The sequence below is a fragment of the Conger conger genome, chromosome 10 (genome assembly GCF_963514075.1).
Source record: "Conger conger chromosome 10, fConCon1.1, whole genome shotgun sequence".
NCBI classification, from domain to species: Eukaryota; Metazoa; Chordata; class Actinopteri; order Anguilliformes; family Congridae; genus Conger; species Conger conger.
In genome coordinates, this window is record NC_083769.1 from 24463332 (window position 1) to 24485116 (window position 21785).

General features: G+C 39.2%; 1 protein-coding gene and 1 long non-coding RNA gene across 4 annotated transcripts; both read right to left on the reverse strand.

Moving 5' to 3' along the window:
• Positions 1 to 672: 672 nt before the first annotated feature.
• LOC133139409 (uncharacterized) lies at positions 673 to 11066 on the reverse strand. Of its 2 annotated transcripts, XR_009709815.1 has the most exons (4): positions 10933 to 11066; positions 5407 to 5560; positions 4914 to 4991; positions 673 to 2589 (listed from the first exon to the last, which is right to left on the reverse strand). It is a non-coding gene; the product is annotated as an uncharacterized LOC133139409 (long non-coding RNA). The 2 variants fall into 2 exon arrangements; XR_009709814.1 differs by lacking the exon at positions 4914 to 4991 and having other exon boundaries at positions 703 to 2589.
• Positions 11067 to 14319: 3253 nt separating this feature from the next.
• LOC133138765 (suppressor of cytokine signaling 2-like) lies at positions 14320 to 19142 on the reverse strand. Of its 2 annotated transcripts, none has more exons than XR_009709762.1 (4): positions 18515 to 19115; positions 17429 to 17709; positions 16468 to 17235; positions 14320 to 15513 (listed from the first exon to the last, which is right to left on the reverse strand). XR_009709762.1 is itself a non-coding variant. In XM_061257784.1 (4 exons), the coding sequence occupies exons 3-4, from the start codon at positions 17700 to 17702 to the stop codon at positions 16748 to 16750; spliced, it is 762 nt and encodes a 253-aa protein (XP_061113768.1). In that variant the 5' UTR covers positions 17703 to 17709; positions 18515 to 18661; positions 19107 to 19142; the 3' UTR covers positions 14320 to 16747. The 2 variants fall into 2 exon arrangements, 1 of the variants encoding a protein (XP_061113768.1); XM_061257784.1 differs by having other exon boundaries at positions 14320 to 17235; positions 18515 to 18661; positions 19107 to 19142.
• Between the last annotated feature and the right edge of the window lie 2643 nt (positions 19143 to 21785).

Below are 21785 nucleotides of genomic sequence, written 5' to 3' on the forward strand. Positions count from 1 at the left end.
GCCCATTTTCATTTAAGGTTACCTCACAATTTCTATACTTTTATTGGTAGTATTTTACAGTGAGGTACATTAATTAAAATGAGATAAATAAATAGTCAACATTATTGAACTGTTTTACGCTGTATAACAAGTATGGAAATGTACATGCATCTAATAAGATGAAGGAACATCTACACAAAGACCATGGACCACTGATCTCCATCTCCACTTATTTTTTAGACTTCTACTGCTGTTACCTATCCACTTGAAGTTATGATGCGTTGTGTGTTCAGAGATGCTCTTCTGCATACCACTGTTATAATGTGTGGTTACTGCATTACTGCATTACTGCGTTACTGGCCATTCTCCTCTGACTCTGACTGTCTCTCATTAACAAGGCGTTTCTGTCTGCAGAACTGCTGCTCACTGGATTTTTTATTTTATTTTATTTTATTTTTTATTTTTCATTTTATTTTACCACCAACAATCATTCCATGATGAAAGTCACGAAGATCACATTTTTCCCCATTCTGATGGTTGATATGAACATTATTTAAAACCTATAACTACATGATTGTATGCATTGCACTGCTGCCACACAATTGGCTGATTAGATAATTGCATGAATAAGAAGGTGTAATAAAGTAAAAATGTTCCTAATAAAGTGCTCGGTGAGTGTATGTATAATATGTAACAGTTCATTAATGCTGATTACTGCATTAACAAATGTTAATTAATGCACCCTTATTGTACCATTTTCATTGCCACTTTTTAAAATGAGTTAAGAGTACAGCATATATATATTGATTTGTCAAAATGACAGTTCTTTATAAATTCACCATGAAAACATGCTGTTGAAGGTATGCATGTTATTGAGTCATTGTTCAACTGCCTGCACTAATTTACATTTAGTATAAAAGTATGGCCATTTCAATTAAGCGAAATTATTTCACTGAACAATACCTGTCTGTGCTATGAATTTATTTAACAAAGTCAAATTACTGACATATGGAAGCTTCTTCATTGGTATCCTTATGTTTAAATAATTTTTCATGTATGCAAAGCAGGGATCAAGCAAAACTATGTGTTCTCAGAACCTAGGTTAAAAAAATGAGCAAATGTATAGCCAAAACTGTGCAGAGGCAAAAAAAGAGACATTTTCTTCACTGTAACAAATGTCTTTGTTTAGGGCAAAACACATGGAAGTACTTAGTGACTGCTGCCTGTTTACTGAAAATCCAGCACAAGGGAGCCACTGGCTGCCTTCATTTTTCACTGTTATAAAGCATAGCCATACTGGAAATAAAAAAAGGTGGTAACCTTACCGTAACCAAAACCAATGACAATATAATAACCCAATAAAACCAACGTTTCTTCGCCGAATGTATAAATCGTTTTAACTTTTCTTTATCTGAAACAGCTCTTGCATCTGAAAGCTCTTGCAACGTGCATCTGAAATATTGAACATCAAATATACTGTACTTCAACCACAAGGTGAAAAACATGGTTATTAACATGTAATCCAACCAGTACAAATATTTTGAATTCAGCATAAGAATCACGGCCTGAATTAATGTGTTTGTTCACAAATTTCATGTCTGTTGCAATTCACAGTTCCATTCAGAAATTTGGTGAGATTGCTTTTGGATCCCTTCCCAAAGATATCCCTGCCTAATGTCTAAAGGGAGCGGACTGCAGAGGCCTGAATGGGTTCTTAGCTGCCTTCTGTTGATGGTGCCCCAGTTGCTTGGGTTCACCGGCATTGCAGATGAAGCTTGGGCAGCACAGACACACCACCTCTGTCCCCTAGTGACGCTGTAGCCATTGACGCCTTGTCCTGTGGGACTCCAGGCCACCACCAGCACTGGGACAGCCAGGGTCTGATCCAGTCCCATGGTGCACCCCTGCACAAAGAGCTGAGTGCTGTTGCTTTCTCAGTTCTTATTATAGATGGATCTGTGCAAATACATTCACTCGGTATAATTCATTTTAGTCCCTTCCTGAGTGGGATTTCAGCTGTAAACTAGATTAGATATGAAATTTATTAAACAATTTTTATGCAATTTATTTAAAGGAATATTCATGCTTTTATTGATGTGAGAGGTTAAACAATGAATATGCTGGATAAGACCCATTCATGAAGTCACAATTTAACAGTAACATCAGGTGGTATGTTACTATTGATACCCTGTTCCTTTCATCTTTGCCATTTCTGATCTTATCTCAGAAAGATAAGAGATACAGCTACAGCAGGGAATCACACGCATACAGTATGGTTGCCTTTTCCCCATTTGTCTTGCTTGGGACTGAGGGAAATGTTCATTACCAATGCGTATCCACTAGATCCAGATTCGGGGACTTGATCCATCGTGCCATTGTGGGGTTTTCTCTGTATGTATGGATGGAGATGAGGGAGTGCACATGCTCTTGAGGGTGTGGGGGAAGCCAAAAAATAAAACGTCCAGGGCGCGTGCCAGATTGGATCCCACAGCCTTTCCCTCTTTCCAGGAAAAAAGACGCCCGGAATCGCAATTCCATTTTTTGAGCGGCTCCCTTCCCCCCGCAGCGTACTGGCTGTTCTCCCCTCCTCCTCCTCTTGATTCCGCAGCCCTGGAAAACACAGAATGGGGTTGGAGTAAACAGATGGCCCTCTGTCACATCAGCAGCCAGTTCAGAGAAAATGATATTACGGCCAGGGAAGGAGAGGCACAGGCACAGGCAGACAATTGGATCATGTGAGGCAGGGTAATTAATACCAAGAACTACAAGTGCACAAAGAGGTGGGGCACAATAGAGAGATAAAGATAGAGAGATAGAGAGATCGAGAGGGAGAGAGAGAGAGAGGGCAGACAAACACCATAGTGCAAAATAAGGATATTGGGAGATGAGGGAAAGGGAGGAGAACAATGGGTTTGGTCAGTCAATGGACGGAGGGATGAAAAGAGAGATGATGAATGGCTGAGGAGGGGAGTGGGAACATGACGGGGTCAACTAGAGCACACAGAAACGGCACAAAATGGAGGTTCTGCTGCTTTTGGCTCTCCTTCCTTCCTTGTGCGATGTAAGTGCATCAAACATTTACTGTATGTAAATGTAGCTCTCAAAGCACACTCATTGGTGATTCATCAAGGTCGCAGGTCTAATAGATGGGTGGCCAGATGTTGAAAATCAGTCTTTTTGGGGTGGAATACACTGAGTGGCATGGTAGGGCTGCCCTGGCCTGAAACACAGAGGTCGCATTTCAGCCTCTGTGAGGCAACAAACTACCCTGGAATCCTGGAGAGCAGAGCCATTTTGTTTCACAATGAGCTGCACCACGGAGGAGAGAGGCCCCTGTGGGCGGGCCTGAAATTCCCCTGAATTCCACGGGCAGGACCTGCATCTGTGACACCCTGCTCCAGCCCACTGGGCCGTACTATACAGCTCAATGCTCCAGCTTTACAGCAGGAGACGTGAAATCAAATGAAATGTTAAGACTTTCATTCCTTTCCTCTTTGGCCCCGCCCACTCACCACTACGTAAACAGTCACCAGGGAAACATTACCTGCGGGCGCCTGCAATAGATAGAGATATCCAGGCCTTCTTATATATCTACTGTCACAGAGCTGGAGCTGTGTACCTGAGTGTGGATGCTAGGTAGATATTAAAATATGGAATTACTATATTACTATATTATATTACTATATATTTTGCAAATTAGCTGGGCCCAGCCCTTCTTTAATTCACCCAGTACAGATTTGGCAGAGTCCAATTGAAACTCAAATCAGTATGTATAATAATATTGGGTGTATAATTCATGAGAAACATTTTTCTTGAAATTTACTGAATCATATACAAACAAATGCAAAAATGTGTGTATGTAGATATTATGTATTATGTGAGTTTTAATGAATCTATACAAAGTTTTCCAATCTGATTTAATCTTTTTATTGGACATATCAATTTGTGTTTAATTTAGCAGTAAATTGAAAATAATGAGTGTAATCTTTTGATGATATGATATGTTTTTGAGTGTGTTTTGTGTTTTGTTGTATTTCTTAGAACAATTAGGCCTGCTGACCATACTTTCATTTACAAACATTCATCAAAATACACTCACCTTTAGGTTTACGGTACTGGGATAGTATTTGGGTTTATTACGAAGCAAACCTGACCTCTAAATCGTAACGTTAAACATGACAGATTTCTTCAAATTTTAAAGCAAGTTTACTTTTTATTGTAATTGTTTACGGTTTCAAAATAATTAAAAAAGGAAAAAGGCCCTGTGCAAATGTTTGTAACTCCTCCTCAGGCAAGAATAATCCAATAGGGTTCCCAAACTTTTGCACAGGGCCTTTTATAATTTATAATCAAAAAATAGCAATGTCGCTTTAAAACATTTGCAGAAAGGTCTCAGTACCATTTTGATCACATACAGATTCATTGTAACAGACGTTTAAACTAGAGGTGGCCACATTTTTGCACCCCACTGTATCAAACAGGTCTTTATTCTTAAAAATCCCACCCTCTGTCCATGGCAACTTTAATTTGTGTAAGAGGATTTGTTACTTTCATTCATTTACAGATTACAGCTAAAACTGGTGTAGCCCACATGTTTGTCGTGCCACACCATGGATTGACATATGGAAAGCAGCCTATGCCTGCCGTGATCGCTCAGTGGGGCGAAACGCTGTATCACCCATGAATCAGATGGCAAGCACACCACTGTTTGCAGCAAATGATAGAGAACCCACTCTGATCACACACTCTGCAGTCTCTCTCTGCAGAGGGGAGAGCTATCAAAATACTATTTCTGGAGATCTATTTCAGGGAGATAATCTAATAATTTAGTTTTTTAATCCTTTATTTAAAAAGTGGGGTGCAGCGTTACTGACACTGACGTGGTGTCCTTGAGTCACCCTGAGACAAGGACTCGTGTGGCTCAACCATTTTACCATGGCAACAAGGCAGTGTCACTGTCCAGGGCCCTGTCAGGAACCACTTGTCTCAGCAGCCAATAGTTTTTTCAGTCCCTAATGGATGGGAACAACCACAGACATACACACACTAGACAGGAAACATCTCCAAGCAACAGTAGAATGTACACATTTCAGGGACGTATATTGCCCCTGCATATCATTATATTTGAATTTGAGTAGAAGCTACGATTTCATAGAGATTATCATGCTGCAGCACATCTATTCTGGATATATTACCACAACCAAAATGAGAAATTCAATTAGTATGTAAATAATACGTAGTATAAAAGTCAGAAATTCAGGTTAGGATACATTACATTAGACTTCCTGGAATACATACACTCACTGAGCACTTTATTATTACACCTACTTTATCTATTACACCTACTTATGCATGCGATTATCTGATCAACCAATCGTGTGGCAGCAGTGCAATGCATAAAACCTCAGAATGCGCAACATATCAAACCTTGAGGCAAATGGGCTACAACAGCAGAAGACCATGTCGGGTTCCACTTCTGTCATCCAAGAACAGAAAGCTGAGGCTGCAGTGGGCCCAGGGTCACCAAAACTGGACAGTTGAAGACTGGAAAAATGTAGCCTGGTCTGATGAATCTCGATTTCTGGAGAGGTCAGGATCAGAATTTGGCGCCAACAGCATGAATCAATGGACCCAACCTGCCTTGTGTCAACAGTCCAGGCAGTGGTCCGTATTATTGTTGACCACGTGCATCCCTTCATTCACCTATCTTCTAATGGTTACTTCCAATGCACCATGTGACAAAGCAAAAGTCGTCTCAAACTGGTTTCATGAACATGCCAACGAGTTCAATGTTCTTAAGAGGTCATGTCTGAGAAATCATTTTTCTTCTTGCACTATCTAGGAACAAATTGGCATTGAAAGCTAGGGGCGTACATTTGTGCAGTCAGTTTGAAATTCTAATTTCAGGCCAGCTACAGTGCAACTGCGGTCAGCTCTACCTCAGATTGTCAGGGACAACTGTGCTCGCTTTCTGTCGAGCTGCTCAACGCACTCACCCTGACACCCCTCTGACTGCTGATTACCACACCAGCAGTGAGTCAGAGGTACAAGAACGAGCCAGTGCTGGAGCTGGAGTTCCCAGGATGCTTTTCCAGCTGGTATGCGTGTGGATTGCTAATTGCGTAATGGGATCTGCCCTCGGGCTCGATTACCCACCATGGGCACACACTGGAGGTGTGGGAGCAGGACATCAGGAGACTTTCCTTCTCTCCTTGGGAAACAATCACCTGCTGCGTTTCCCCTGCTTCCCAGATGAAACGTTTTGCTGGCAATCGTTTTTCAGAAACGCAGGAGGGCGGGAGAGGGGGGCACCTCCGGAAGCACCTTGTCTTAGGCCAGTAGTACTGCTTTTTTTGCTACCCAGGACTTCATTGACCAGTTAAAGCAGCTGTTCACAGTAAAATGTTCAGCTTTAAATGAGCTCTCATAGAGCACGTAAGTGAATAATCATACATCTACATTATGTTTAAACTTGTCCAATTAAAACGTGTATGAGCAGATTGGCTGACTATCAGGCTGGTAGTGCCTTGCCAAGAAAAATAAATGAAAAAAGAAACGCAGGCCAGCGAAACATTGTGTTGCAACATAATAGGTTACATGTTTAATGTTTAATGTTAATTTATTGTAATTCATCGTAAGCTGTTGCAAAGTATATGATCTTATTTACAGTTAAAAGAAAGAAAAAAGAAATACATTTTATTTGTACTACGTTTGATTGATACTGATTTGAGATTTTCTGTTGTATTGGCTAATGAATGGTTAAAAAAACTGCAAGTACCAGAATACCATGTGGCTGGAACATGGAAAGAAAAAGCAACCATTATTTTTTGTGATTCTATATGCGACTGAGACATGAATGCCAAGTGAATAGCCAAGCATTTGTTTATTGTTTTGTAAATAGAAAATGTATGTCCACTGTTAATATAAATGAGTTTTCATATCCAACGTCCTGCTATTATTTTGAAGGTGGTTATATACAGTTTTTTAAGCAGTTGACCTCAGGATTTGAGGCCTGAGGCATGTAGGAGAAGAGCAAGAGCATGTCTTTGGCTTTGTCCTCACAGATACAATAATAGTATTCAACTCTAATAGTATCTAATAGTAGACAAACCGGACATTCAACTACCTTCTGTCTTCTCAAAACATTCTGATTTGCATATTAAATCTCTTAACTTGGCAACACACCTTTCTTAGGATGTAGGAAACTTTCAACATTAAAAATACAGAGTTGAGTGTCTACTGGCTCCATGGAATCTACAGTATGTTGTAACTACAACCACATTAGTCCCTTCCTGAGTGGGACTTCAGCAAGGTACTATAGCCAAATAACACAGTTTCAATCACATAGTAAATATACAGTAAATATACAGTATTGTAGGTTAGCCTGTTTAAGCTATGTTAGTACAACATGTCTGAGCTATGTTAGTGCAGCTCATCTGCCTAGCAGATAAATAATAATGCCAGCACTTCTTGGTACTGAGAGCTCATGGCCAAAAATATGCCCAGGCATCTCCATAGCAGCTCAGCCCGTGGTGTAAAATTCCCTGCTTGAGTGCATACAGAAATGATCACGGTTCAGATCTGTGGCCTTGGACTGCATGCTGACTTATCACCAGGGAAACCAAATTGGTCTTTACAGCATTTGGTGGTGGTCTTATGTGTTTCATTGGATTTTTGAGAACAAGTGCCTTCAAGCAAACAACTTATCAAAGAAACTGTACAAACACAAACACACAATTACATTGGTTATTGCAAAACAACCTTAACAGTAGAGTATGTGTTCTGTTTCTAAGCTACCCAATATGGAAGTTTTCGTTTCCATGAAAATAATCTCACGTACTGCTCAGTATGAATGATATTCCTTGCCAAATTTGAGAGGCTGCTTAGTCAGGTAAATAGCACATAGGTGGTTTAAATAACATAAAATCATAATTGAGTAATTACCACTGGGGGAAAAAACTTTCTTGGAATCAGCTTCCAAAGGAAGCACATAATTCACATAATTAAACATGCTAAACCTTGATAATTACAAGATAATTACTTGAATTGATACTGTATGTAATAGAAGAGGTAGTTTTAGTTTAACCAGTGGTAATTCCCCAATTATGTGTTGTTCTATTCACATATTTACCTGGTAAATAGTTAGTGCTTACGGGACTGTAAAAGGAAGGGTTGCCAAATATACTCTGAAAAATATGATTATATACATTAGACCTGGCAAATCATTTCAGGTGTAAAATATTTATATTCTAGTGTGAAACATTGATGAAATGCTAACATGACAGTGTTACCTAGTATAACACTGAAGACACCACTGCGGTATTTTGTACAAATGTACAGATGTGCCTACAGTTGAACTCTCCTGGGCTCTGGACCAGTCCATCTGGGGAGAGGCAACATACTCTCATACAACATACTATTGTCACTTGTTTTTCACCTGTCTATCTTTGCCCCCTTTATCCCATTTTTACTTTAAATTTGTATTTCTTGCTACTGTAGCTTTTCAAATTGTAGTTTGTTTGGTATGTATTGTAGTTAAAGACTTGGCCTATCTATCTTGTGTACTGGACATATGTTTATAGCCTTATAATCAATCCTATATGAATTTGATCTTATCTGGTGTGTTCGGTTGTTTGCTGTATGACCTTGATATGCACGGTTTTTGTACATGGCTTTTGATAGCGGCATCTGTTAAATGAAATGTAATGTCAATTACCATCTGTGTCTTCTGAATTGACAGTTCTTGGGCTTTTCCCATGCTGATGGTTGACAAAGGGATTTTGCATGCTTCTTACCTCATTTTTCTATTGAAACAGGAAGTGATGGAATGGCACACTTTTTGTGAAATTAGCTTGATTCTATTGTTAGGGGTGCCAATAATTTTTGTGCCTCTCTGCAGACCCCCAAAAGGAACTGTGTTTACCATGTTGACACAGGGTCAGTCAGGTTTGATGAAGGACTATTGCTCCCATTATTGCGCTGCCTCTGCACAATTCTGCCACCTCAGTGGAAGGCTCACAGAACAGTTAAGTTGAAATAGTACTGTATAGCTCATGGGTTTTCCACATAAAGTGATGTCTTTAGATAGTGTTGTGGGAAACAGTTTGGTGTCATTGGTGGTGTGGTACACTGGGTACTTAAGAAAGATCTTGAAATATCATTTAGAAATAAACCACAGTCACCAGTGAGTCAGCAGCCAGCTGTGCTACAAAGGTTAACCAGGCTTGTTATACAAACAGAGATCAGCAGGAACTGCTTGTTGCGGCCGTCTTGTGACTCTTTATTTGGTGATTTCTTGTTTTTCTTTAAACCCTGGGTATATAGAGGGTGATTTGCATATAACCATTCATATTACACCTCTCCACATTCTATTTCTGCATTGCACATTGTATTAACCTGCACTCTCCGGACTTGAACCACTGCACACATAGCAGTTTAGAGTCCTAACAGACATAGATAACATGGGATACCTGCACCCCGTAGTCTCTCACCTATATGCCGTCACAAGATACATAAGTGCGCCTACACAGATTGATAGCGATTGTATAGAGCCGCACTATTGGCGGACATTTGCAGTTTCTTTCTGTTGAAGGAGCAGTTAAACTAATCTTTTTGAGTCAGATAAACAAGAAAACATTTAATTAACCCTGTTCCTGTAGCACCTGGTGAGACTACATGCGTTTCCTTTGCCTCTCAGACATTTCCGCCTTTTTGTATATTTGAGGGGTTTGACAGTTTGGACATGAAATATTGATCATTATCCATGCTGTTTATTATATGCAGCCTTTTTTCTCCATTTTTATTAAGGGTGCCAATAATTCTGCAGCCCACTCTAAGAAAAACGCTTCAAAGCCACAAAAAATTGAAAGGACTGAAATTGGTTCCTGCAATGCCTATTTCCTGGGAAAATAAAATCAGCATATCACTTTCACCGTCTATATTTTGACAATCCATCTTGAAAAGTGGCTAGCTGTCCTTGAATGGTATGTCGGCATGCCACTTAACCATTTTGGAACTCCAAAAACGGAACTATCCTTGTATCAGCATTAAAACAAGAAACATTTTAAATATACAAAAACATGGAAGTGTCAGACAAGGCCATGTTCTTTTGAGCAGCCAGGTGATGTTGACTATCATTTACAGCCCAGCTCCTTATACCTGTCAGGTGTGAGTGATGGACTGTACAGTTATAGAGTTATGCCTAGTCTTATATTGTTACATTGTTTATTGAGTGTAGCTGAGTGGGTCCCTGTTTTATGTGCACTTTCCTACCATGACGTACTATTTCTTTCTTGGTGAGCCCAGAAAACTGAATTTACACTAAAAGTGTATTTAACATTCCATGCCATTATGTTGATGGAAATTATAAGCATTGTAATGAATGTTATCTAAGAGGGAATGCACTGTTTTATTAAAGGCAAATGTATGTGCATTACTTTCTTATGGTCTCAAATCATGTTTTATGTTTGCTTTCATTAAAAGTAAAACAATTCCAATAAAACAAGACATGTGTTTTTCATTTAACTCTTTTTAGTGGTAACAAGCAAGCACAGAGTCTTGAAGTCTTGAAATATGAATTGGGGAACACATTTTATCTTTATGCATTCAATACAATCACATCATTTTTATTTTCTTTATCTGCTGATCTTCATTCCTTTTTTGAAAATAAAAGACAAGCTTGGACAGGCAAGCACAGCACTTAACTATATTACAGAGGGGAAGAAGATGAACCAAATGAGGTTGTGCTCATCTGCATTGTATGAAGACATGATTAAAAAATATTTGTATTTATTTTTACAACCCTTTTATTTTACCAGGAAACCATTTACCATTTTACCAGAGATTAATGTCTCTTCTGTGAGGGTGGCTTGGCCATGAGGCAACGTACAATACATAAGTATACTGTAAACACACAAGACAACAGAAAAATACCAGAAGCAGACTTGTACGTACCTCCGATACAGTGTTTTGAACCAAATGTATATATTTTTCAAAAACAAGCGAAAAGCTCTTCCCCTGCAGTCTGCCCAGATGGCCCACTCTTTGTGTGGCTGGCGCCGAAGGCTGTCCAGCGTAGGGGGTCAGGGGATTGCAGCAGCCTCCAGGAATCCTCGTTCCAGGAACAGGGTGAATCGGTCTGGGAGCACCCACCCCCCTCCCCCCACCGCATCTGCGATAGATCGTGTTTCTCTACCTCGCAAAAAAGATTGGCAAGCTATGTAGATTCATCACGACTGCCTCTTTCTCCGAATGTCATGCCACTGTCAAACTCTTCAGTTTTTCCCTTGTCTCACACATACACACTCTGTGAGATTTTTTGAATCTTTCAAATATGTATCACAAAACCACATTTTTCTAATGACTATTACGCACGTCCAGCTATTACCTAAATATACTGGAAATACCATGCACTTACTGTGTGTATGTAAATGTAGGTTGTGTTGTATTTTAAAATAAATTATTGGTTATTTGGGAATTACTAATGTGGTGTGCGGAATATTTACCCATGTTATTCTGTCTTGTACCCATATCACTGGTTTGTATGTATGTGTATTAATATACCCATATATGTGTTTCATTCCTGAATATTTCATACACCCTCCATACCACAGCCCATACTGACTGAATTATCAGTAGTGTCAGCATTGTAACAGTTCGGGTTATCATCTCTGCACAGAGATCAGTAACTACAAACAGGTGCTGACTGCTCTTTCCTATGTGGCATCCTGAAGAACATCCTTAATCTCAAAGAAAATTCTGATCAATATTCTGAATGAATATGCCATGCTACAATGTGTAAACAATAAATGGGAACATCTAAAATTGAAGTATTGTTAAAGTGGCTGTTTCATTTTGTTAATTATTTCTGGATCAAGAGGGTATCTTACTTTCTGGGGACTTTATATGCATTGATGTTGCCAGTTTCAAACTCTGGCATATACTTTTTCCTGTACACTCTCAAAAAAAAGTGTTAAGAAACCACATAATGTGTCACTACTCAACATACCTTTAGGACTAGTTCAGGACAACACATTTTGTGTTACTTTTAACACAGTCTGTGTTAAAGAGTCTCAATTTGAAACACATAAATTGTATATTTTTAACAGTTGTTTTTACTCAAAATGTGTTCCAAGTAACACAAAAGTAGTAAAACAAAAAGTGTGTTGGATATTAACACAGCCTTTTTGAGAGTATATGTGGAAGGAAGACAGTTAAGATAAGATGTCACTATATCATCATGGTTAAAAGCATTGTGCATTTTGGAAATAAGATTTGTTATTGAGTAGTGAAACCATCACTTACCAACTGCCCATTTTCAGTCTGCCTGTGGGCAGCCTATGTGACCCAAAAGGCCCTGCTGTCAACAATACTTTACCCTGTACAGCAATCAGATGTTTATTGAACTTGCTTGCATGGTCTGCAACATTATGAAGGCCTACAATATTAACATGGCAATTTGGGTGAAGTATTACATACAGTAGGCCTGCATATTAAAATCTCAAATCATTCCTTGTAGAGCGGTGTAGGCCTAAGTAGACTAAGAAGTAAGTGAAGCATGCTGACTCAAAGATCTGTGGAGGACATTGGTAACGCAAAACAGCCACTGTTTTTTTTTGGGGGGGGGGCTATTGTTTCTGTACTGTATATGGTGCAAAGAAATCGCAATACAGAATATTCATAATACTTTTTTGAGTGAGAATGACAAGAGAATGATTTTGCTTTCATAAATCACCGTCTGTACATTCTAGTATTTTCAGTCAGTTTTATGAGGGTGGAAGGAACATGCAGGTTATCTGGTAGTGGGTCTTCTGAGTTCTGACGAATGCTTTGAAGACCAATGCCAACCAGCAAACAAATTTCTGGCAGTTTTTCCCCTCGACAAATCTTCAGCTATAACAGCATGGGAGGCGGGGGAGGCGATCCGGCAGTGGACTTCAGGCCTGCTGGAGCTCCTCGCAGTCAGCCTGCAGATTATGTCTTCTCAGAAATGCACAAGGCACTCCTGTGGTTTCTTCACTGAGCAGATGCAGGGTTCTTTCTGCTTAATGGCCTCCCTTTCCTAGAAGGAGCTGTGAGACACTGCTGAATCTAGCAATTCGTGGCAAGGGAGTTATAAAGGCACTGTTAAATCAACACAAGCACTTCAGCTATTTTGCCCAGCAGCATTGCACTCTGACAATACCATTTAAGTGGAGAAAAAAAAGTAATTAGGGAAAATCCCCTCTATAATATGGAGTATGATCATCTTGCCATTATTTAAGTAAACTATCACTTGATGGTGAATAGGCCAATGACATATGACTAACCAAATAGCTCTTTAATAATTATAATTATGAAAATAGTATCCGCTAATTCCGTGAAGCAAGTTACAGCATGTAGGTGAGCAGGGCTAGCCCATAACAGTTTTCTTTCTTATTTGATTTAGTTATTAGGAATACGCCAAATCTATGTGTAGAATGCTTTAATACTGATGCAAAGTAAATTTAAATAGTCACACACATCAAAACATCAGTGTGAATCAATACAATCATTATATTAATATTATTTTAAATATTAAATAGACTTTTAGGAATGTTTACTACATTAACTATATGTATCTGAATAACTTTTCACAAGTATTTATTTTTATTTAGTTTTCCATTTTATCTCAATTTCAGTTTCATTTTAGTTTTAAAGCAGGTTTGCTAGTTTTTGTTCATTTTTGTTCAGCCTAAAAACATTTTTCACACCTATAGTTTTAATCAAACCTCATCTAACACATGTAATTGATTACATTTTTCAATAAAAGTGACAATGATGTCCGATACAGACAACCCCATTACAGCAATGCCGCTTTTGCAGTACTTGGCCAATAGAACTTCGGGAACTGGGAGTATCTTGAATAAACTGCGCGAATAGGCTATGTTTGTGGAGAGTCATGAATTGCTGATGTCCACATGCTTTTCATTGGATTGCTAGGGTGTTTCCTTATGCTAATCAAATTTACGAACAACTGCCATTCATCATCTGATACACCCGGGATACATACATAATTGAAAGTCTGTGCATGTTTTATGAATCCCCTGTTGGCTTTTCATAGGAGCTTAGAACTTAAAACACAAACAAAAGAAGAATTTAAGAAGGTTTTGTGAGGGGCCCATGCCCGTCGTGTTTTTGACTTGTGCTGTGCACAACTTGCTCTCACTAGCTTTTTCCTGTTTGTAACAAATACAGCCTTTAGTTTTTCCTTTTGAATCAGGTTATACACTTGCAGTGGAAATGTGGGAAGCAATGGGAAAACCATGCTTGCTCTCATATGTGTGTACATTGTACAATACCCTTGGTATCAAACACAGCGGCTTTTGACATTTAAGTTTTTATTCAAATGTTTACCATCCCTTTATTATAAGATATTTGCTGCTGAATTGATTTCTTGCTAATTGTCACATACATATTCTAAATGTGGTAAGCTAAAATGTCTTCATACTATTTCATAGACATACCCTTTTTTCTGGTGACTCATAGAGTATCATAATCAGATAGGATCAAAACCAATTCCTCATGTGCTTTCCTCTTAAGCATCCATTATCTTATGTCAACATACATGCATATCCTAAGTATACAGATATGGGATGTAAATACTAAAAATCTTTTCATTCATTTGCTGTTGGATTGCTTAGCTTATTAAAAAGCTGCATGTTTAGAGGACAAATTGGCACAGGTTAACAATGTTCTTAGTTCAAGGCTACGTAGATTCCAGTGCTTTCCTGCTATATTAGCACCTATGACAAGTATCCTTCATGTCACATAAAAACTTAACTTATATGCACACTCATACAGACAATTTACTGAAAAAGAAATATGTTTTTGGTCAGATTTATTTTAGGCATTTCAACAAAGAAATCAGCCATATTTCCTATATTCAAACACTTCAACTTGAACTCAGAAGGTGCACAGCTGATTTTGGAAGATATTTCCCGGTCTTCTTCGAAAGCTCATGTTAACAATTTCCAGGAACTGTACGTTTAGTCAGCGCACCCATTCTGGAGACTGTGTCCTGTCTGAGCATGTTTCCACAAAATTCTGGCTCTATTGAACTGAAAACAAGTCGTCTTCCTAGAAGAACAAACTGAATTCATGCGAGTTAACCCCTTCCTGGTGTGGAACTAGTACACACAAGCAAATATCTTTTTTTTTTTTTTAACCAGCCGACAGAAAAGGCAAATAAGAGATTGCGTGGCTACACTAACCAAAAGTCAGCTCCCAGAAACTCCCACTAAAAAACAAGCCTTCAATACTACACCATAAGCCAATTTAGAAGGACTTTCTACAAGATGGCCACAGTCAGGCAGACAGACGAAGACCATTGATACTGGACGCCTGTTAATAATTTCTCGCTATTGCATTCCTAGCTGTGTATAACACATTCTGACACTTCCAGAACACTAGTAAGCAGCTCTACCGGCCTCATTATATCCTTGTGGCAAACAAATCACATAGTTATTTTCAAACAGGAGATTTGGTGCAACCAGCTCCAACAGGTCCGACGTATGCCTTCAGGGTACAGAGGAAAAATGGAAGGATGTCAGGATGATCACCACTCCTCAGTGCCACTAGCACACATATGAGCAGGATCACAGGCTCATTCCACAGAGCAAATAAAGACATGACCACGGAAACTAATCCCCTAAAGCTCCTCATCTTATATAGAGGGGTCCGTCCACTTTCATTTGATCGCCCACTTTCATTTTAGTTAACTGGCTACGTGGCACAATTTCAGACAAACAGGTCAGACAATCAAAGATGTTTTAAAAAATTTAGGGTTTATCATCTCCAGGGCCAGACTGCCTAACGGCCACAAGACATGTAATGGGTTCAAATTAGCTGTAGATCCACTGAAGCAAATGGGAATTTTACAGTAATCTGTGAATACTAGCCCTTTGAAATGGTTAATGAATGGTAAATTTAGACACCTTTACAAATGGCAGAAATGTAAAGATTTCCTTCGATGAAGTCTTTATTTTCATAACATAACCATTCCACAAAAGGATTCATATCCGAGAAATGGTCGGTATGTTTGTTTGTAATGAGAACAGAATATATTTTCAGAATTTCAAGAAGTGAATGCCTACCAAAAAATGTCGCCCACAATGTCTGTGAAAATGTCTGCATATACTCAAAAGGTACTTGAATTTCAAGTACATACCAGTAGTATGTGTACCTGCTCTACCATATTATTTGAAATAGTAAACAATGTTTATAGCATTTACTATTGCTCAATTATTAATTAAATATTTCTTGCTGTCTGATACGTATACAAAACTTGGTTATTTGGCCATACATACCACATCTGCAAATGGTTATATAAACCATTTCAAATACAAATCCATCAAATATATCCATCCTGACATTCTTTTTTTTCTCACAATACTGTAAATGTATTCTAATTGTAGAGGTATTCACCCCCATTTCTTAAAAAACAGGACAGTGTTTTAAAAAAGCACTTACGTTCCAAAAAGGAGTCATCATTTTCAAACAATAGCAGTTGTTCAAAAATTCCCTTGATGCTTGATATTGTCCCTGTGGGGATTTTAAAAAAGCACAAAAAAAGCACTTTTTTGGCCCTGACATCAATAGTAAGAAAATCCTCACAATTCAGGATACGAAATCCTTTTTTAAAAATCCTCACTGTTGAAAAACAGGGGAATAGCCGACCTGTGTCTCCCCTCGAGCTGTCATCAGCTCAACAGTCAGACTTGTGAGTGTGGGAATGAGGCAGTCACGGGTGCTACAGTAGAAAGGGGTACTCCAGCAGGTAGCCCTTGAGCCTCCCTGGCAGGGGCAGGTCTAAGTGGCAGCGAGAATGGCGGTTGATGACGATGCGGCACAGGTGCTGGAGGGTCGGGGCAGTCTTATACAGGGGCCGGGTGAGCTTGAGCTGGAGGGAGCTCTCAGGAGGCGTGGAGGTGTCCTCCTCTACAGGCCCAGTCTGGTCCTGGAGGCTGGAGGAGCGGCGGTGGGCCATGGTGTAGTGCTGCACCAGCTCCACCGCGCCTGTGAACCGTCGCAGCCTGGGCCGGGCCATCACCACCGAGTCGAAGCCGAACACCCCGTCCGAGTGCGTGATGCGCAGGTGAGTGGGCCCCAGGCTGGTCTTCACCGACAGGGTGAGCAGGTAGCCGGGGTTGGAGCTGTCCCGCAGCAGAAAGGTCCCCTCCACAGCATCGCTCAGCAGCCGCTTGGCCTCAGCGGCAGTGATACAACCCCAGTACCAGCCTGCCCAACACGCAAAGGAAGTTTAGCATAAATTAGTTCAAAGGACCACTGAAGTACTGAAAGAGCATCGACGCAACGCGTTACTCATCAACTTTTCTTACGAATCATTCACTTTAAGGTTCATACGTCATTTAAGATTAATTTTATTTATTATTTAATTATTCAATTACCAAAATGACCAGAAGAAACTCACCAGACTCGACAAGCTGGGACATTGCACACTCCCCTCGAAACGCATCCTTAGTGGATTCTCTCTGCCCTGGTTCCAGTCCGGGGTCTTTGAGCCGTATGGGGATGAGGGATTTCTCGGGTATGAGGTTTGGAAGAATCATCCGTCCCGTGTTAACGGGAATACCGAGGGGCTTGTGTACTGTGCGTGAGGTGTCGAAGGTCTGTATCCGACCGTCAGTACTTCCCGTTTGTGGATCACTATCCCTCGTCTGTGACACGCACTGTGTATGCCCCATCCAAAATCTTAAAAAGAAAGCACACACAGATTGCGTCTTTACTGTCATTTTATATTGGCAACGTGTGACTTGTAACAGGCTGAAATGTCATTTGCACGTGTAATTATTTGTATTTGATGACACTAGGTTTATCAGACTATTAGTAGGCTATTATTGTTGTTAACGAAGGTTTTTCGTGTTGCTCATTTCAGACACGGTCCTAATTACTCAATAGGTTTCTTTGTGAAGGTTTCAGGCATTATTGTAGTGCAGGCTGCTAAACTGCTTATTTTACTAAAAGTAAATTCTCTACTTAGGTAAATGGGCTTTATTAAATTACACTGTCCACAGCGAAGTGTGTATGATCGCCTATCCCTCTAAAGAACACTCTGATCCATATCATTTGGCTATAGCCTATTTCTCAGTTGTTGTTTTTTTGGGGGGTTTTTTTGGGTATTACTATTAGGTTACTGGTTGGTAAACCAAACAGGCTACAATTGGAAACAATTTAGGGAACACTTTATTAATTATCCGTAAAATATGTTATCGTAATTTACAATATGAATGCAATGTTTTACTAATCACTTCGTAGTTTGCGAGACGGCCAACGATAATTAATCTGGAACATACCACATGGTCATCGGGCATTGATTTGGCACCCATTTTAACGACCGCCAATTCATGAAATTAATTTCCAGTACAAATAACCTAGTTTAATGACGGAATTCAATCTTGCACAGAAATAAACCTCACGGAGATTTTCGACAGGGGTTAATGACCTTCCCCGGACATATTATTTCTGAAGAAAGAAGACGCACATCAACCTAGCTCACCTTTAATTGCGTTCCATTAATCCGGAGGATCGTGAAGCGTTCGAGAAGTTTTCAGTTTGCGATGCGTGCAGGCTGCTTCGGGTTTCTTTCGCTGTTACACCCTCAGGTCCGTGCACTCCATACGAACGACACCATCGAAATAGGTAGCTGTTATAGGGCGAATAGGCTGTATGCATTAACTCTTAACGATATTATGCTGAACAAAGCAAAAAAATATCCTCATCGAGTGTATAAATAAACACCATTAGCCTATTTCTAAAAATATGGTGCCAAGTAGAACATTCGAGGCGACTCAAAAGAGGATAACCATTTCGACAAATCAGTGAACTACGGCCACTGCACACTTTGAACGATCGCCCACAATTTAGCACAAATTCAATCGGTAGGAAAGTAGAAAGCTATTTGTGAGCGACATTTGCTTGCCACGCTATTAGCTGTACTTTCATCGTTTCATAATTGTTGTCTACTCGTCAGAGTAGCCGAAGCGTGAGCTATTTTAAATTTGCTGATTTGTCATATTTTTGGATTTGCCTTTAAAATATGAAGATTAGAAAGATACTGGGAAAAGTGCAATTTATTTGCTTTCGTTTACCCTAGTTACTGTTCTCCGTCTGTTCCATATAATAGGTCACTGAGTTTTTATACTTTTTTTTTTTTTTTTTTTTTTTTACAATGTTTTCCCTTTACAAACCAGCGAACCACTTTCCAGGAACATTCTCAGAAAGGCAAGTCACGTGTGCATGATTTGTTCTGGCCTAGCTCCACCAATCCGTAGCTCAGACGATGAAGTCACGGAGTGCATTTTCGTCCATATTAAATAATCTGGTGCAGGATACACATTTTTCCTGTTTGTTTAAATCAACGATAGGCTTTCCAGCGAGTATAGATTTACAGATTTACATCTATTTTCAGTTAGTCTAGCGAATTACCTATATGGACTCACCCTAAGCTTTTGGTAGCCTATTATTTTTATGTAAAACGGTCTGAACTAGATTTATAACGCTCAGAAAAGAAATGTATATTCCCGACCACAGGCATTGAAGATAATAAAGTAAATACTTATGTAAAACGGTCTGAACTAGATTTATAACGCTCAGAAAAGAAATATATATTCCCGACCACAGGCATTGAAGATAATGAAGTAAATACTTCCCTATAAATCCATATAACCTAACGCAGCAGCAGTAATTTGACGCATGGCACAAATGCAGTCCATGTTCTAAACGCTGGGGAGTTAGCTTCAGCCCAAGTATTTCCTGCACGCAAACACGCGCGCACACGTAGTAGGATACAATACATTACTGTTGATTCCATTCGTAAATTGGGAAAAAAAGAAAAAGAATAGTTAAAATAATTTATGTGCTGTCAGTCTTTTAAATGAATTGCTCAAATACACACGAACATGTAAACACAAAGTCACGAAAACGTTGTAATACTAAATAATTATAATAATACTAGTAGGGGCCTACACTTTTCAAATAATATTGTATAAAAGACAACATGATCTAGGCATTCAGAAGATTAGCAGTAGAAAGTGATACAGAGTCAAGTCACAAACAAAAGGCAACCATTACACTGTAATTTATAAAAGAAAATATGAATACTAGATGTACTTTGACCTACTTGGACCAACATTGAATACTGGTGCAGGTGGCTAACAGTCACTATTACTGTAGATTGCCACATTGTGTCATCATCACTGACCTATCAGCTATAACATTTGGTCAGGTATTGTTGCGTCATTGCTAGCCATCTTATCAATCCCCAAGCAAACATTTTTTACAGTATTGTCTTTGCATTGATCTGTTGCAATGTTAATTTAGCAGTCTCCCGTACACTTGTATTGGACATTAGTTGCCATCCACCACTGACTAGAAAATGGTCCTCACAATATGATAATGACGGCATCATACAGTATGTCAGATGGTTATATTGGTGTACTGAACATGTAGAGATGGAGGTAGGGAGGGATTCAGCACCTGCCCTCTTGGCCTGTCACTGTCCAGTGGGTTTTTTTTTTTCGTCATCATTGAAAAAGAGGGCTGAAGGGGGTTGTGTGTGGAGCATTGAGGCAGTTGCATCATTTTAAAAGCAATGTGCTGCCTCATCGCTAATAGGACAATGAGATAATCATAGCTCATGATTTTGGGTTGGCACCAAGAGTGGCCCATCAGATTGCCATGCCCCTGTTTCCAAATATTATCCATCAATTTGTAATCAGTTGGCTTTAGATGCCAGAAAAATAGTCAATTTCCAATATCCCTGCAACTGGCGACACAGAACACCTGACCATTAGCTACTCATTGGTTCACTAATAGGCCATTTAAATGGGGTAATTACAAATTGAGGAATTGAAAATAATGACTCATTAACTGAGTTAAAATAACAATCATGATTAACTAAAGACAAACTTGCCCTATCACAAGATGTATATAACCTCAGCAAAATGTCCTTTTCAATATCATAACTCATTATTGAATGTTATCTGATTTGAGACAATTAAACTGGTCTGTCTTGGAAGCACAAACAAATAGCAGCTAGTGAGTTACATATTAGAAAGTTTGAAAATTACATACTAATTTACGTTTTAATTTGTAAATTCTTTGTTTGCTAATTGGTGTTTTCTTTGGCTCTGATCCAGACTAGCAGACAGATTCTTAACCCCATCCACTTTGCCCACCTGTGGTTGAGTTGTTGATGTCCCAAAATATTGTTGCATGTTCCAGTATAAGCTCTTAGCTCACTTTTATTGCATGTCCAGCCAACATATTTCTGGTTTGGTAGAAATAGAAGTTTGTTGCAGTTATTCAATACTGACATATGGAACCAAATATCCCACTTGGTTATGAAGCTACAACTCTTCTCTTACTAACGTTGAAGTTTATTTTGTAATCTGTTCAGCCATTTTTGAGATATCTATTTTTCCCGGGATTATAGCTAAACAAATGTCATCTTGAACATGATGGTGGACTGTTTAGGATTATCGCTGAATTCGCATAGCAGAATATTCAGACATGCATAAAACATCCAGTGAGCGTTTGCCTTGGACTTGCTAAAGATAAACCTGTAATTTTACTGGCTAACAGGCCTCAAGTTAAACTAATTTTGAAATAAAGTTTCATTTTAAATGTGATGCAGGTTTGGTAGAAAGCATTAGGGTGAGTAATCCTTTTTGGAGAGCTTTTTGGGCATGCTTTATAAAAACACTCTTATATATGTGAATAAAATCCAGCAGTTTTAATACAAAAAAAGCTTTTCTGATAATTCATGT

Coding starts and splice junctions, on each gene's coding strand:
- LOC133138765 (XM_061257784.1), bottom strand. CDS start 17,702: ATGGGGCATACACAGTGCGTGTCACAGACGAGGGATAGTGATCCACAA. Junction 17,236..17,428: donor GTCCCAGCTTGTCGAGTCTG/GTGAGTTTCTTC, acceptor CGTGTTGGGCAG/GCTGGTACTGGGGTTGTATC.